At 42.8% G+C, this 17,092-nt stretch overlaps 2 protein-coding genes and 1 pseudogene across 2 annotated transcripts; 1 reads left to right on the top strand and 2 right to left on the bottom strand.

Moving 5' to 3' along the window:
* Positions 1 to 383: 383 nt before the first annotated feature.
* On the bottom strand, positions 384 to 4,798 carry LOC130405975 (extracellular calcium-sensing receptor-like). The gene is made up of 8 exons (XM_056611329.1): positions 4,427 to 4,798; positions 3,925 to 4,213; positions 3,637 to 3,723; positions 2,935 to 3,126; positions 2,199 to 2,732; positions 1,897 to 2,121; positions 1,384 to 1,507; positions 384 to 1,279 (listed from the first exon to the last, which is right to left on the bottom strand). Exons 1-8 carry the CDS (start codon positions 4,651 to 4,653, stop codon positions 384 to 386), a joined length of 2,574 nt encoding a protein of 857 aa, XP_056467304.1. The 5' UTR covers positions 4,654 to 4,798.
* A 670-nt stretch (positions 4,799 to 5,468) lies between these two features.
* LOC130405401 (extracellular calcium-sensing receptor-like) lies at positions 5,469 to 10,221 on the top strand (annotated as a pseudogene).
* A 627-nt stretch (positions 10,222 to 10,848) lies between these two features.
* On the bottom strand, positions 10,849 to 15,517 carry LOC130405400 (extracellular calcium-sensing receptor-like). The gene is made up of 9 exons (XM_056610464.1): positions 15,324 to 15,517; positions 15,024 to 15,220; positions 14,845 to 14,951; positions 14,278 to 14,565; positions 12,864 to 13,412; positions 12,557 to 12,772; positions 12,040 to 12,163; positions 11,477 to 11,949; positions 10,849 to 11,374 (listed from the first exon to the last, which is right to left on the bottom strand). The coding sequence occupies exons 1-9, from the start codon at positions 15,515 to 15,517 to the stop codon at positions 10,952 to 10,954; spliced, it is 2,571 nt and encodes an 856-aa protein (XP_056466439.1). The 3' UTR covers positions 10,849 to 10,951.
* Positions 15,518 to 17,092: the final 1,575 nt, after the last annotated feature.

The raw sequence follows: 17,092 nt of genomic DNA, 5'->3' as shown, positions 1-17,092 counted from the left end.
TGAAGATGTTTCAGGAGCGGGTACTAAAGAACTTACACCAACACAAAGTAAAAAAGGTGTCAATTTGCAACACAATCTATAAATCGTTTTTTACATATGTATTGGTCAAACTGATCAATCTATAACAATTGTTGAAATGAAAAGATCATAAAATGTCGGTATTTAGTCTAAATCCTACAAGACAACTCTGTATTATCTCTATAATCCATTTATTACAAACTGGACTAAGTCATTGCACTCTTTCAATAATTGTCACACCTCATATCTCTGGTCGTTTATTTGTTATAGCCACTGGAGCCTATAGTGTTGGACAGAAATATCCCCCTTTATAATCCTGAATATACCAACCTTCTTAAATTCTACGACAGTTAACAGATTGCACGTCACTTCTTCCCCATCAGGTGTTGCTTGGTATTCTTTTCCGGCTGCAATAAAATTATGAAACACTTTGGCGCAAACAAGCAGAACAGCAAACCAAAACTGGAGGCCAGAATAGCAAAGGTCTCCACAGCATCTGCATACTTTCCAGGAGAGCTGATGTAGGCCGGGATGAAGGCCAACCAAACAGCACAGAAGATCAGCATGCTGAAGGTGATGTACTTGGCCTCGTTGAAGTTCCCGGGTAACTTGCGAGCCAGAAAGGCCAGTATGAAACACATGCAGGCCAGGAGACCGATGTAGCCCAGAACACACCAAAAGGCAAGGCTGGACCCCACACTGCATTCAAGAACTATCTTGGAATGCTCATAAAGTGTGTTCCTGGATGGGAATGGTGGTGCATCTATAAGCCATGCTGCACAGATGATCACCTGTACCAGAGTGCACGTTGAGATGATAGCCCTCTGCTGCGTGGGCCCTAACCACTTCATGAGGTTGTTCCCAGGCCTGGTGGAGGTGAAGACGGCCAGCACCACCAGGGTCTTGCCCAGGATGCAAGAGATGCACAGGGAGAAGGTGATGCTGAAGGCTGTGTGACGCAGCATGCAGGACCAGGGTGTGGGCTCGCCAATGAACACCAGTGCGCACAGAAAGCACAGCGTTAGGGACAGTAGGATGAAGAAGCTAAGCTCAGAGTTGTTGAGACGGACGATGGCTGTGTTCCTGTTGTGGAGGAACACTGCCAGGACAGCTATTGTGATGCAGGCACCCACCACGGCGATCGCCGTCAGGGCTATGCCCAAGGAGTCGTAGGTTAGGAACTCAACTTTCTTTGGGATGCATAACGTTCTATCGGTATTGGACCAGAAATCCTCAGGACAAACCGTGCAGTCTATGGCATCTATGGGATAATCATTTTATTTGGTCATTTCATTTAGACAGAAGTCGTTATGTAACAGAAGACTGCTCAATACAATACTGCCCTATTGAACATAAAGGTTTCACCTGTCTGATTGCTAATTTTCCCAGTGTCACATGGTACACAGTCAAAGCAGCACACAGGCTCACCACGCCGGACAGCCTTCCGAGATCCTGGATGGCAGCTGGCACTGCATATAGACACCAGCACCTAGAGAAAAAATGAATAATCTAATCGCTTGCACCCTACCATTAAGCTCAAAGTTGAAGCTAAGCATAAAGGACACACAGCCTGTGTTGTAGAAGCAGAAGAAAAGAGAAGTCTGAAGTTAAAGTCTATAATATCGATGTATTTTCAGAACATGCTTATAATAATAATAAGTGGGTTTTGATAGGACAGCATTCTATCTGCTATAGCCCTGGACTGTACAATAACTAACATGGTCATTCCAGATGAATGACTGGATGTAGCTGTCCATTTTGACCTAGAAATGAAATCCAAGGTCAAATCTAGAGCATCCTGACTTACCTCCACCTCAACCTACATATCTTCAACAGTTGGCATCTGATGTGGGTAAATACACAGTGTGAGCAGCTTGCCTCGCTCTGGTGGCCTGCCCAAACTATCTTCTCCTCCTCGATCACAAGCTCCATCCCGGCAGCCTTTGTTCCATCAAACAACCCAATGTTGACAAATTCAATATTTCCCCCAGGGCCTCTCTGCCAGTTGATTATGTCGTAGTAAGGTATCGAGTCTCCCTTTAGGTCAAAGTTCACCTCCTCTACGCCGATGTTAAACGCTACTTCCTGGAGATAGTGCTGGAGCTTGAGGCACAAACAGACAACATGAGCATTCTTTATTTGAGTGAAACCAGTAGTACAAAAACAACGTTTTGATGTACCTGCCAGGGTTGTATGTTGTTTCTTTGAGCACATGACTTGTTGTAGAAGGGCCCGCTGTGTTCTTGACAGCCGAGAAGGTTGTTCAGGGAATGGGCGATGGCATACACGGCCTTGTAGACGTTGTAGGCGACTCTGGGGCTCGACGTATTCATGTAGCCCGAGTGCTGCGCCAAAAGGGACTCCTGCCCTGAGCAGGGGGCCAGTGGGGAGTAGAAGGAGTGAGAAGGAGAGCAACCGTAAAGAGCACCCCAGAGCTCTTGGACCAGGGTATTAGAGGGGTATGTCTGAGGGTCTACCGTCTCCAGGTAGCTTCTGAGCCCCCGGATATGGCCCTGCCTGATGCCGAAGCCAATGGTGCCCCCGAGGTAGGGGTAGAACTCCCTGCCAGCGAACACAGAGGCGGTGACCCAGGCCTCGCTGGCCACCCATTGGATTCCTGTGATGTTCAGCATCATGTAGTCCTTCAGGAAGGGAGTCATCTCTCCTTCGGCAGAAAACACTACCACCACCTTTGCCCCAGAGTCTTGCATCACCTTTCAACAAAAAACAAAAGAGAAAGAGAGTGCTAGTGAAAACCAGAGCACAATACAAGGAGGAAAAAGTTTGTTTGCATAGCACATTAAGCCATTAAACATTAACAACATTAAACATAACAACTTGATCACGGAAACCAGCCCCTAAGGGTTCAAACCTGCTGATTACAAATGTATACTTATCCTATACGTTTGCCTCTACCTGCATAATCTCAAGAGCCCTCTGGCGGTTGTAGAGCAAAGGGATCATCTCCTGGTAGGCGACACACACGCCTGTGCCCTTCAACTCCCTGAGGAGACCTTGTACAGCAAAGCGTCCATACTCGTGGTCCCCTCGCACCAAGCCCACCCAGGTCCAGTGGAACCTCAGCAGCAGCTGGGCGATGGCCTTGACCTAGTCACAGGGGGCAGTTTGATCCATTCAGCTGTCTTTGTGTTGTATTGGAATATTGTTGTTTGATTAAACAAGGGGTCGATTGCATTGCATTGTACATATTTTATCCACACATGTTCTGATATTTGTGTTTAGACTTAGAACATACATTAACATTTACATTTAGGGCATTTAACATACGCTTTAATCCAAAGCGATTTACATAAGTAATTTTTATTATTACACATCAGTAACACAACAGTAATAACAACATGATAACAATTGAACTGCTAACACTGCTAGCAAACCAGCTTGCCCACTTATATTTCCTATGTTATGTTGTAATGGACTTGTATGAGGTTGTATAAGGTGCATGTGCAGATCACCCTGCTTGGTGCTGACACTGATTACTAGCAATCAACATATTGCATGCACCTCACACACACACCTCAGCACCGTGGCTGGAAAGCACTACACATGTCTTGTTTTGCTGTACATAATAATATGTGTGACATTTTGTGGCATTGTTACCTGATAGTCATCATTTGGAATCACTCTGAAAAAAGTAGGATATTTTCTCCTGTCACTGAGACATGCACACGATGAGAAGTAACTGATCTAGGACAGAATTGGTAAAAAAAACAAAACAATGGCACGCATTTATAACTTTCACAGCATTTCCTTTGTTAATTCTGTTATTTATCATTGTTCATCGTTTTGGCTGAGTATTCTGATTGTGATCAGCCGAAATTTGAGTCGCTCTGTCTACAAAACACCTGCTAAATGACTGAATGTAAACGTAACCCAAGTCATCTTTACCATTGGGATTCTGAAAGGCTGGAGTATTCGAGACACCACGATTGACTGGGCAGAGCCTGACTCCCCAATGATAGCCAGCAGTGGCGAGGCACCGTGGCACATGGGGGACTCGGCTTCCGCCAGCCCGTTCATCATCGCCAGGGCCGCCCGTTGGCCTGTCAGTGGATACGCACACGAGTCGAAGATCTTGTAGCCGAGCGTGTGATTGGATAACAGCTTCTTGCTCTGGTTTATCTCCTCCACTGCCAGCCTCATGGTCTGCGCCCAGCGGAAAGCCCTGGGATCAAACCTGCATGTGTACAAACACAACACACACACAAATGACTAATGGATGTGATGACATTACAAATGCTCACAATCCCTTTAATCAGGGAAGATGTTTTTCCTATTCTCCATATCAATTAGATCGCTTATTTTTATATTTTGCATGCAAAATTACACATTTCGTGCTTTTAGATTCTTCTGTGATAAAATAAGACTATTGTTAACCTACTAAACTTGCCCATTGCACTTAACGGCTGGTGGTCTGTAGGTGGAATTGAGGTCTGGCATCTCCTGGTTGTAGTGAAGTGGAAAGATGCCCCCAATAATGTAGTCACCTGCAGCAACAAACCCTGGCTCAAAACTGCTCTGCAATGAGCAGACTTTCACCAGAGGCGCAGGGTCTGCACATGCACCATGGATTAAGACAAACAGAGGTTTAACCAATATTAAAAATAAGAGAGTCATGTCGTTTAAACACCCACCCTTCTCCTAGTGGATAAAAGAGAGAGGCAGAAGTCATCATATATGTATCACACGCCCCACCTTTTATCTCATGACACCATCTCTTGAGTGGGTGTTTTGGTCACGTCCAATTGGTTGATAGAGATGAATGATCCTCGTGCTTAAAAGTTTGTGGTTAAATTATATATAATTTTTAAGCATACAATAGTATAAAATGCTTTATTTCAATGAAGAAATTAAGAATGATATATATATATATTTGAGTCCATTCTACGTATTAGACAGAGTTGATGACATAACTATCAAACATAATTAAAACAAAATAGGATTTCTACTTTAAGGAGGTTGATGACGTCATTAAGCCTGAGAGAATATTTGTTCCTATAGAGTCCTAAGACGACGTTATACATCCACTGTGACCTTTTATGAAACCCGATAGCTAATTTTTAATTAATTTATTTGTTTTATTTAGTCTGCGTCAAGGGTATTTACATCAGTCAAGTGGGCACAAACTTTTTTTTAGCTTTGACATACTGGGTTGTTTGTTGAAATGTTATTTAGAGTGGAACATTCAGATTCAATGTTTCACTGAATATTCAAAACCCGATTTATGTAAATATATGAAACACTAATTCCGTCTGGAAAGTGCGAGCAACTGCCTATGAAACCTTAACTAGCCTTTATTGAACCCCAAAATATCTTACTTTGCAAAAGTATTACATTATTTTTAAAGTTTTTATGAAATAAGCAATATTTATTTTTTTATCAGAAACAGTTTCCTTTTTTTGTCACCCTTGCTTTATGTGTGGGTGACAAAAATGGATATGGGTAATAATTGAATAAATAAGGGACCCTAAAGTAACATGGTGCATCTATTTTTTTGTATCTAATTCTGAAGATAACATTTTTTGTGTACAGAATAATTCTAAAACAATATTCATAAATATATGTCGAAACATTTGGAAAAATGTACACAAATAAGGGCTCTGTTTAAATTTTTTATGAGTGATAATGCTTTAAATTAATCATAAAATAATCATAATGAGAATAACATAATAACCTGACCATCAATCGGTAAAACCTAATTTAATGCAGCGTTTGATACAGAATAACAAAAATACAGAGGTGGTTAAAAAAAATACACAATGTCAGAAATGGGCGGTCCCCTGTCAATATTCACACGCCACAAGTATATAAATACTCAAGCCCCCACCCAAGCCAGGTAGTCTCTAGAATGAATTATATGTTTAATTCTATGCCAGACTAAAGTTATATTAATAAATATTTAGCATCAGTGATGGCTCTCATTGCTGCCAATATTATTCTTGTAATGTTTCTCTTGAACAACCTCAATGTAAGTTCATGTGCCCTCCTCACAGACTGTGCTTTCATCGGAGAAGAAGAGACAAACAGTTTTTACGAAGACGGAGATGTGGTGTTAGGGGGCGTCTTTCCTCTGCACTACACCCGTGTGTCTTCTCTTCCACCGTACACATCCAAACCAGAACCTGGTTCCCACAAGTAGTAAGGCAACATTTTGAGCATCTAAAATGAGTGTTTCCCTATGCATTTACAGTATAATATGTTTTATTTGTTGAGTGGGCATCTGAATAACTAAGAATTACCTAAATGTTTAGTTTCAGTGCCCGCGCCCTGCGTTGGATGCAGACCATGACCTTTGCTATCAGGGAGATCAACCAGAGACGTGACTTGCTGCCTGAGCTGAGGCTGGGGTTCCACATCAGAGACAGCTGTAACGAGGTCCCCGTGTCTCTGAAGGCCTCCCTGCTTTTGGTGAATGGACAGCCAGGCCCCACAGCCATCAGGAATGGGAGTCTGTCAGTAGGGGAGCTTTCTGGCAAGGGTGATCTGATCAGTTTAGGCTCCAGGTCTCCAGTGTTAGGTTGTGCCGATGTCACCCGGTCCCCGTCTCCTGTAATCATAGGAGATGCATCCTCTGGTGTGTCGATGGCTCTACTGAGAAGTCTGGGCCCCTTTCAGATCCCCCTGGTGAGCCTTTATGAACAATGTTCTTAAAGTCATATATATTACTTTTTATTGGACCAGATATACCAGATAAATGTATGTATTTTTAACTATGTCAATATTTATTTCCAAAAGATGTGTAGGTTTTACCAATTGTACAAAAACTTACCATGAAAAAATATATGAAATATGGTCAAATACTTATTTAAAGGCTTGTACAATTTTAATGAAGAAGTAATCCTCTGTTTGTCCCACCACTAGGTGAGCTACTTTGCCTCCTGCAGCTGCCTGAGTGAGCAGACAGAGTTTCCCATGTTCATGCGCACCATGCCCAGCGATGCCTTCCAGGTCAGAGCCCTGGCCCGCTTGGTCAGCCACTTCGGCTGGACCTGGGTGGGGGTCATTGGACTGGAGTCTGACTATGCCCGCTTCGCCATACAGCTTTTTCTCCACGAGTCGTCCCTGCATGGCGTGTGTGCTGCCTATGTTCATCTCTATCCTGTGGTTCTGAGTCAGCAACCTCTGGATGAGCTACTGGATATCATTCAGGTAGATGTAGGATCGATAGGTTACCTGATTAAAGGTTTTAATATTTTTGAATTCAGGATAGAATAAAATACAAAGAAAACCTTAATTTAACACTTTATTAACCTCTTAAGCTCCAGCCTACTATTAATTTTCTAATTTGTCTAATTAATATGCTTTGGGTTTGAATTGTGTTTGGTGTGTGTAAAAATTACTAATATGTGCTTGTAGCAGAGTTTCTCATGTTTAATTTGATATTGCTATTTCTACATAATAAGGGCATTGTTGTATGCCTTTTGCTGCGAGAGTGATCACGGTCTTCCCAAATCTGGGGAACCTCGAGTTTAAGAGATTAAAGATTAGGGATACTGAATTTAAAATGGACGTTTCAAGAACATTTTGGTTGACTCGATTACTCAATGGAACCAGTCAGGTATTTTTAGGTAATTTATTTTCTAATCTACTTTAGCAAGTAATTTCAGGAACTCTAAATAAAATATCCTCTTCTGGACTTCAAGTTTGTCTTGAATTCTTCTTTAGGCTACTTAATGCTACTCTTTGGACAGACTATCTCACAATTACTGACTTTGTATTCATTATATTAACAGGGGTCATCTTCAAAGGTCATAATTAACTTCTGCAGTGAGTCAGAAGTGCAAAGCATCATGAGAGCCATTCGACAGCGAAACATCACAGGCATCCAGTGGATCGCGGGCGAGGCCTGGGCCACAGCCAAGTCACTCTGGGAGGAGTTTGGCGACCTCTTGAGCGGCACCTTGGGCTTCGGTATTCGCAGAGCCGAGGAAATTCCAGGGTTGAAGCAGCATCTGTCCAGGCTTCGACCGTCCAACATCCAAGAATCGGCTTTCCTCACAGAGCTCTGGGAGGAGACACTCAACTGCAGACTGAACGGCTCTGTGAACACACATTCTCACATGGTCAATCATCTGGATCGAAAGCCTTGCACTGGCATGGAGGATTTAAACGATGTGTACTCTGCCTTCTCAGATGTGAGCCAGCTCAGGGTGTCGTATAACGTGTACAAGGCTGTGTATTTGGTGGCCCATGCACTGCAGAGAATGAGTGACTGTGAGGCGGGGCAGGGGCCCTTTGTGAACGGCACCTGTGGAAAACCTCAAAGTCTAGAGCCGTGGCAGGTGTGTTGACACCTACTTTCATTGATATGATTTGTATACGTAGCTGTTGTAAATAAAAAATAAAATCTATATTTGTCATCCCTCCCTTTAGCTGTTCCACTACATGAAGAATACTAAGTTCTCCATATTGGTGAAAAAGTGGACTTTGATCGTAACGGTGACCCCACGCTTCGTATGACCTCATGACTGGCGAAGGGAGCTGGATGGCTCTCTGCGGCTGCTGAAGGTGGGCTTTTACGACGCCTCCCTGTCTCCAGAGCTCAGCCTTGTGGTGAATGAATCTGCCATTCAGTGGCCAGTTGGGCAACAGGTGTGTTCTCGTCAAATCCCCTCCAGGCCCCCTCTTCCTCTCAGACTGTTCTGTGTTCATTTAATAAATGCATTTGGCAATCTGCTGATTTTGATTTTAAAGCTTTTGGATGTTTTATTTGTCCACCTTCAACGATCGTTTCAAGAGTCTCCAAAAATCAAAATGAAGTCAATAATAAAGATTTGTTTTCTTTATATATAATGCATCATGTTTTTTTCAACAAACTACCTGCAACATCACAGCAATTCTCTTAAACCTTGATAGCATCAAATAAATGCCAATGTAGATTTAAGTGGTACATTTACAGCCACCAAACAAAAATAAATCAGTTGTACCCAGCCAAGGTCCCTCTCTAAGTGGCCTTGTTTTGCCTCTCAGGCGGTCCGGTCTGTGTGCAGTGAGAGCTGCCCACCAGGGAAGCGTGTAGCCAGGAGGAAGGGGAAGCCTGTCTGCTGTTTTGACTGTGTCACCTGCGCTGAAGGGGAGGTCAGCAACAACACCGGTGGGTTACGTTCTGTAAGATCATTCTCATATTTTAATGTTTGTTTCTGTTTATTAGAATAAGCTATTGTCGTTTTCTCTACTACCAGATTCTTTGGACTGCACAAGGTGCCCAGACGTCATGTGGCCTAACGACATGAGAAACCTTTGCCTCCCAAAGAATGTTGAGTTCTTGTCTTACCAGGAGCCAATGGGTATTGTTCTATGTACTGGATCAGTTCTTGGAGCTTGTTCCTCTCTCCTTGTTTTGGCAATGTTCTATAAACACAGGGCCACACCCGTTGTCCGGGCGAACAACATGGAACTGAGCTTTTTCCTTCTGCTATTCCTGGCCACCTGTTTCCTCATTGGGCTTTTGTTCATTGGTGAGCCCTCTGATTGGCTGTGCCGTATTCGGTACCCAGCTTTCGGCATCAGCTTTGCTCTATGCATCTCCTGCCTCCTGGCTAAGACAGTAGTGGTCCTAATGGCTTTCAGGGCCACACTGCCAGGAAGTGGTGTTATGAAGTGGTTCGGACCCAATCAGCAAAGAGCAAGTGTGCTTCTGTGCACGGTAATCCAGGTAAAAATAGCATTCAGTGGTAATCCAACAAAAAATAAATGATTCAATAAATGAAATAGCCTAGCTCAAACGTAAGAATGACACTGTCCCATCTTTCCACTATTCAGGGCTTGATCTGTCTTATCTGGCTTCTCACCTACCCACCTTTCACCAATAGCAACACAGGCTACCTCAGGAACACCATCATTATCGAGTGTGCTACCGGCTCGGAGGTCGGCTTCTGGTGTGTTCTCGGCTATATTGGCCTCCTGGCATGCCTGTGCTTCTTCATGGCGTATTTGGCCCGTGAGTTGCCTGACAATTTCAATGAAGCTAAATTCATTACGTTCAGCATGCTCATTTTCTTTGCAGTGTGGATCACTTTCATCCCCGTCTACGTTAGCACCGCCGGTAAATACACCGTGGCTGTGCACATTTTTGCGATTCTGGCTTCTGCATATGGTCTTCTGGTGTGTATTTTTGCTCCAAAGTGCTACATTATCATTTTCAAGCCAGCAAAAAACAGCAAGAAAAATATGATGCGTAAATGACACCATAAACATAAGGATGTGTATATTTTCCAATGAATAAATGGATAGATGATATGATGCCAATCCTTGATGTTTCATGTGTCTTTTGTCTGTCTTCCGTTCTGTAGACTTCATTTATTATTTATATTATATAAAAATGATACCATTTAAATACTTAATAACTCATATAGTCATAATGCTGCCTAATTATGTACACCTAATGTGAATTGTGCGACTTACAACTCACTTCCTTTTAGATGCATGTCGCCCTCTGCAGGTGTATGCTATGTACGGTTTCAGATTTTGCCAAATTTTTTATTTTACGGAACAGCTGCGGTACACATACGACAAAACTTTAAAAGATCCACAAATTCATGCTAATTTACTTGTTGATGATTTTATTGATTATGACATTGGATTGCACGGAATCAGAGTATCGAAAGCCTTTTTTTGGGCCATTTATTAGTATGGGCTGATGATTAAATAAACAGCTGCTGTATAATGCTAAGCATCAGTCACTATAGCAAATATTATTAGAAGATACTTTTTTCTAGGAGGTCACACATTCATTATGTCTCAAGTACCCTGTGAGACATAATGAATGAATTAGTATTTAAAGGTTACATTTTTTTAAGTATGAAGAACGTTTTAATGCAGGACCCATACAAAGACTGGTTGGACGGAGAAATTGGCAAAGTATAATCTATTTTTCTATTTATTTTAAAATATACGCATACACATATTTATGTCCTCATTTACGCATCATATTTTTCTTGCTGTTTTTTTCTGGCTTTAAAATGATAATGTAGCACTTTGGAACAAAAATACAAAACAGAAGACCATAAGCAGAAGCCAGAATCGCAAAAATGTGCACAGCCACAGTGTATTTACCGGCGGTGCTGACGTAGACTGGAATGAAAGTGATCCACACCGCAAAGAAAATGAGCATGCTGAACGTAATGAATTTAGCTTCATTGAAATTGTCAGGCAACTCACGGGCCAAAAACGCCATGAAGAAGCAAAGGCATGCTAGGAGGCCGATGTAGCCCAGAACACACCAGAAGCCGACCTCGGAGCCGGTAGCACACTCAATGATGATGGTGTTCCTGAGGTAGCCTGTGTTACTATTGGTGAAAGGTGGGTAGGTGAGCAGCCAGATAATACAGATCAAGCCCTGAATAGTGGAAAGATGGGACGGTGTCATTGTTACTGTTGAACTTGGCTATTTCATCTATTGATTCATTTACATTCCATTTTAATTTAAAGCTATTTTTACCTGGACCACCGTGCACAAAAGCACACTTGCTCTTTGCTGATTGGGTCCGAACCACTTCATAACACCACTTCCTGGCAGTGTGGCCCTGAAAGCCATTAGGACCACTAATGTCTTAGCCAGAAGGCAGGAGATGCATAGGGCAAAGCTGATTCCGAATGCTGGGTACCGAATTCGGCACAGCCAATCAGAGGGCTCACCGATGAACAAAAGCCCAATGAGAAAACAGGTGGCCAGGAATAGCAGAAGGAAAAAGCTCAGTTCCATGTTGTTTGCCCGGACAACAGGCGTGGCCCTGTGTTTATAGAACATAGCCAGAACAAGGAGAGAGGTACACGCTCCAAGAACCGATCCAGCACATAGAACCACACCCATTGGCTCCTTGTAAGACAAGAACTCAACATTCTTTGGGAGGCAAAGGTTTCTCATGTCGTTAGGCCACATGTCTTCTGGGCACCGTGTGCAGTCCAAAGAATCTGGTGATGGAGAGAGATCGAGAATAACCCATTCTAATAAACAGAAAAAAACATGAAAGTTAGAGATGGATCTCACAGAACATAGCCCACCGGTGTTGTTGCTGACCTCCCCTTCAGCACAGGTGACACAGTCAAAACAGCAGACAGGCTTCCCCTTCCTCCTGGCTACACGCCTCCCTGGTGGGCAGCTCTCACTGCACACAGACCGGACTGCCTGAGAGGCAAAACAAGGCCATTGAGAGAGGGACCTGGGCTGGGTTCACCTGGTTTCTTTTTGTTTGGTGGCTGGCATGTGTACCACTTAAATTAAACTAAGCTTGTTAGAAAAAGGCCTCATTATGATGCAGGTATAGGCTAAACAATTGCTGCCGTGGTGGAGACAGTTTGGTGAAAAAAAACAAGATACTTTATATTTAAGGAAAACAAATCTTTATTATTGACTTCATTTTTTCTGTTTTTAGACTTGCGAAATGATTGTTGAAGGTGGACAAATAAAGGATCCAATAGATGCAAAACCAACATCAGCAGATTGCCTAATCCATTTAATAAATGAACACAGAACAGTCTGAGAGGAAGAGGGGGCCTGGGGGCGATTTGACGAGAACACACCTGTTGCCCACTGAATGGCAGATTCATTCACCATCAGGCTGAGCTCTGGAGACAGGGAGGCGTCGTAAAAGCCCACCTTCAGCAGCCGCAGAGAGCCATCCTGATCCCTTCGCCAGTTTATGAGGTCATACGAAGCGATGGGGTCACCGTTACGATCAAAGTCCACTTTTTCACCCAATATGGAGAACTTAGTATTCTTCATGTATTGGAAAAGCTAAAGGAAGGGATGACAAATATAGATGTCATGTTTTATTTACAACAGCTACGTATACAAATCATATCAATGGAAGTAGGTGTCAACACACCTGCCACGGCTCTAGACTTTGAGGGTTTCCACAGGAGCCGTTCACAAAGGGCCCCTGCCCCGCCTCACAGTCACTCATTCTCTGCAGTGCATGGGCCACCAAATACACAGCCTTGTACACGTTATACGACACCCTGAGCTGGCTCACATCTGAGAAGGCAGAGTACACATCGTTTAAATCCTCCATGCCACTGCAAGGCTTTCGATCCAGATGGTTGACCATGTGAGAATGTGTGTTCACAGAGCCGTTCAGTCTGCAGTTGAGTGTCTCCTCCCAGAGCTCTGTGAGGAAAGCTGAGTCTTGGATGTTGGACGGTCGAAGCCTGGACAGATGCTGTTTCAACCCCGGAATTACCTCGGCTCTGCGAATACCGAAGCCCAAGGTGCCGCTCAAGAAGTCGCCAAACTCCATCCAGAGCGACTTGGCAGTGGCCCAGGCCTCACTCGCGATCCACTGGATGCCTGTTATGTTCCGCTGTCGAATGGCTCCCATGATGCTTTGCACTTCTGACTCACTGCAGAAGTTAAGGATGACCTTTGAAGATGACCCCTGTTAACACAATAAATATATGTCTGGCAAAATTGTAGTAAAAGAGTAGCATGAGAAGTATTTGACACAAACTTAAAGTCCAGAAAGGACATTTAATTTAGTGTTGTTCAAATGTTTTGCTTAAATTATAAACAAAATAACAAAACAGAATAACTTTTAATCAGTTGCCCTATCGACAAGGACGGATTAACATGACCACGGGCCCTGGACAAAAACCAGCCATTGACCCCTACCAACACGCAATACACGCACTAGCACACCGAATTTAGTCACATACAGTATTATAACTCATGCAATCAACAATCACACACATTATAATCCAGTGCGCAGCCAGGAGAGAGAGAGAAAGAGAGAGAGAGAGAGAGGGATTATCTAACCCCGCGGCTGCGGGCATGCATAGTTCCAGCCACTCGTCTTAACGGCAGAACATGGAATCTGTCAGGTAAATATCATGACTTTAAAAGCATCTAATTACTTCCTCTAACGCTTTAACGAGTTAAAAAATGGACGGTATATGTTGTACCAGGGCAGTATCTTTAGTGTACTTTTCTTTCTTTCGTTTACGCTATGCAGACCGGCTAAGCACACGTTTCTCCATTTTCACTGTGAATTTGACCATTGACCAACACCACCAATTTGACGACATTTGACGTCACTCCAAGTAATTTATTTTTTAAATGTGATGTATTCATTTTGCAAATCAAAAACATTCAAATCCTTTCATGACCAAAGTTTTGGCCATTTGAATAAAAAAAATTATATATATATATATAGATCAACGGCCCCCACCATTGGCCAGGGCCCTGGACATGTGCCAACGTTGCCCATGCGGTAATCCATCATTGCCTATCGATCCAATATCTACCTGAATGATATCCAGTAGCTTATCCAGAGGCTGCTGACTCAGAACCACGGGATAGTGGTGAACATAGGCAGCACACACGCCGTACAGTGACGACTCCTGAAGAAAGAGCTGTACGGCAAAGCGTGCATAGTCAGACTCCTCGCCAATGACCCCCACCCAGGTCCAGCCGAAGTGGCTGACCAAGCGGGCCAGGGCACTGACCTGGAAGGCATCGCTGGGCATGGTGCGCATGAACATGGGAAACTCTGTCTGCTCGCTCAGACAGCTGCAGGAGGCAAAGTAGCTCACCTAGTGGAGGGACAAACAGAGGATTACTTCTCCATCAAAAGTTTTTCTGTTTTATTTTAAATCATGAATGTCTTATTTTCTGAAATGTACATTTTAAATTGAATCTGAGATATTTTACCATATTTAACTAATTATTGTTTTGCACAATATGCATACAAAACGATTGTACAAATTAATTGAGAAGTATGATAGTATGATGAATAGTAGAATATTAATATGATAAATAGGACGAGTTATGTGACAAATATGAGTAAAGGAACATAGTTCATAAAGTCTCACCAGGGGGATCTGAAAGGGGCCCAGACTTCTAAGAAGAGCCATCGACACACCAGAGGATGCATCTCCTATGATTACAGGAGACGGGGACCTGGTGACATCGGCACAACCTAACACTGGAGACCTGGAGCCTAAACTGATCAGATCACCCTTGCCATGATGCTCCCCGACTGCCTCCAGACTCACATTCCCGATTGCTGCGTGGCCGGGCTGTCCATTCACTAGAAGCAGGGAGGCCTTCAGAGACACAGGGACTTCGTCACAGCTGTCTCTGATGTGGAACCCCAGCCTCAGCTTAGGCAGCAAGTCACTGCGCTGGTTGATCTCTCTGATAGCAAAGGTCATGGTCTGCATCCAACGCAGGGCACGGGCACTGAAACTAAACATTTAGTTAATGTAAATTAGATGCACACCCGACAAGTAAAACATATTATTCATGCATAGGAAAACACTGATGTTGGATGCTCGAAATGTTGACCTACTACTTGTGGGAACCAGGTTCTGGTTTGGATGCGAACGTTGGAAGAGAAGACACACGGGTGTTGTGCAGAGGAAAGACGCCCCCTAACACCACATCTCCGTCTTCATAAAAACTGTTTGAATCTTTTTCTCCTATGTAAGCACAGTCTTTGAAGATGGCAGCTGAACTTACATTGAGGTCATTGAAAAGGAACATTACTGATAGAAAAAGAATCTTGGCAGCAATTGGAGCCATCACTGCTGCTTGATATTTATAAATATTAATATAGTCTTGTATATATTTAATCATGCGTTTTACTCAAGAGACCTCTTGGCATCTACCTGAGCACAATTAAATGGCAATTATATTTTAAGTATTCATTTATATACTTCTGGCATGTGAATATAAACATTAGAGAACCGCCCAGTTATGACAATGTGGGTTGTTTTGTTTTTTTTTATACTGAAAAATACGCTTCTCTTCTTCAATCAAAGCTTAATTAAATAACATCTTTCCAACTGATGGTCTTCAAAAAATAAAATAAAAATATATATTTTTTTGTATTATCACGCATTCATAAATATTTCCTAATTATGATCATTCTGTGTTTTCTTACATGAAATATAATTGCAAATACATTATTAAAGAGCAGCTACAGTGACATTGTGTACATTTTTGTTTTGAGTTTTAAGTCAGAAGACTGGGAATATTACTTGTAAGGAACCAAGGTCAGTGAGTCACTTTACGACATACAGGACTGGAATCACATGCTGACCAACCGAATTCTGACTTTAATTTCAGAATTCTGACCTAAACTCAAAACTCAAGAAAAGGAATCACATGTCACCCTCATCCTTTTTCATAGGTGTCAAAGAAACAATGCGATTCTAATGAAAAATAATATATCTATTGTTTATTTTATTAAAAAATGTTTTGCCAAGTAATTATTTTTGCTTCAATAATTATAAGTTTTGGTTTCAAATGTTGTTGCTTGAACATTCTTTAGAGGGAATTTGTGTTGGATGAATGACATTCCCCCCGGATGATTTGATCCAGACGGCACAGACTAATAACATACCATTTTTGTTTTATTATTTGTCAAGGTTCTTTACCTCAGTCAAGTTGGCCAAATATGCAAGCTGTGACTTCCTCTCTTGTTCGTTGAAAAGACACAATCAATTATTTCAGATTGGTTGTTTGAGAGTGAAACATTCAGATTCTTATTTGAATCATTGAATATTAAATAACATATTGATGTACAGTAGTTGAATATGCATCTATTGATGCACTTAGACACATCAGTGATAGGTTGTTTTGGGTATTTCAACATCATACACCCTCACCCAGGCGACCCAGCCGCGATTGATCAAGTCCCAAGTCCCACTTCGTCTCTTGGTAGCATGTACCATCGGCTTTCCCCTCTTGATCCACAGCCATCTTAAGGCCTTATCTGCTTCAGTGGTTGTTTTGAATGCCTTTCTCTGGCGTGCACCTTTGATTCCAAGCAGGCTTGATGCTTTGCAGAGAGATCGCGCTGCGTAGCCTCCACAGCCCACCTCTATTGGAACACAGCTGGCACACCAACCCCGTCTGCGGCACTCCTCCACTAAGTTGGGGGACCTGGCAAGCTTCCTCAGATGGCTTCGTCCATGCGCTCCAAGGGAACAGTCAACTCCAGTAGGACCACCTGTTTGATTGAATCTGAGAACAGAACTATGTCAGGTCTCTGGGAATCTGCTACCATAGGTCAGCCTTCGCGGTTCCAAGGAGTTCGACTGGCCCCATCGGCTG

Source organism: Gadus chalcogrammus, chromosome 16 (genome assembly GCF_026213295.1).
Source record: "Gadus chalcogrammus isolate NIFS_2021 chromosome 16, NIFS_Gcha_1.0, whole genome shotgun sequence".
In the NCBI taxonomy this organism is placed as follows: domain Eukaryota; kingdom Metazoa; phylum Chordata; class Actinopteri; order Gadiformes; family Gadidae; genus Gadus; species Gadus chalcogrammus.
Note: the sequence above shows the minus strand (reverse complement) of the source record. Positions and strands in the feature narration are given on the sequence as shown.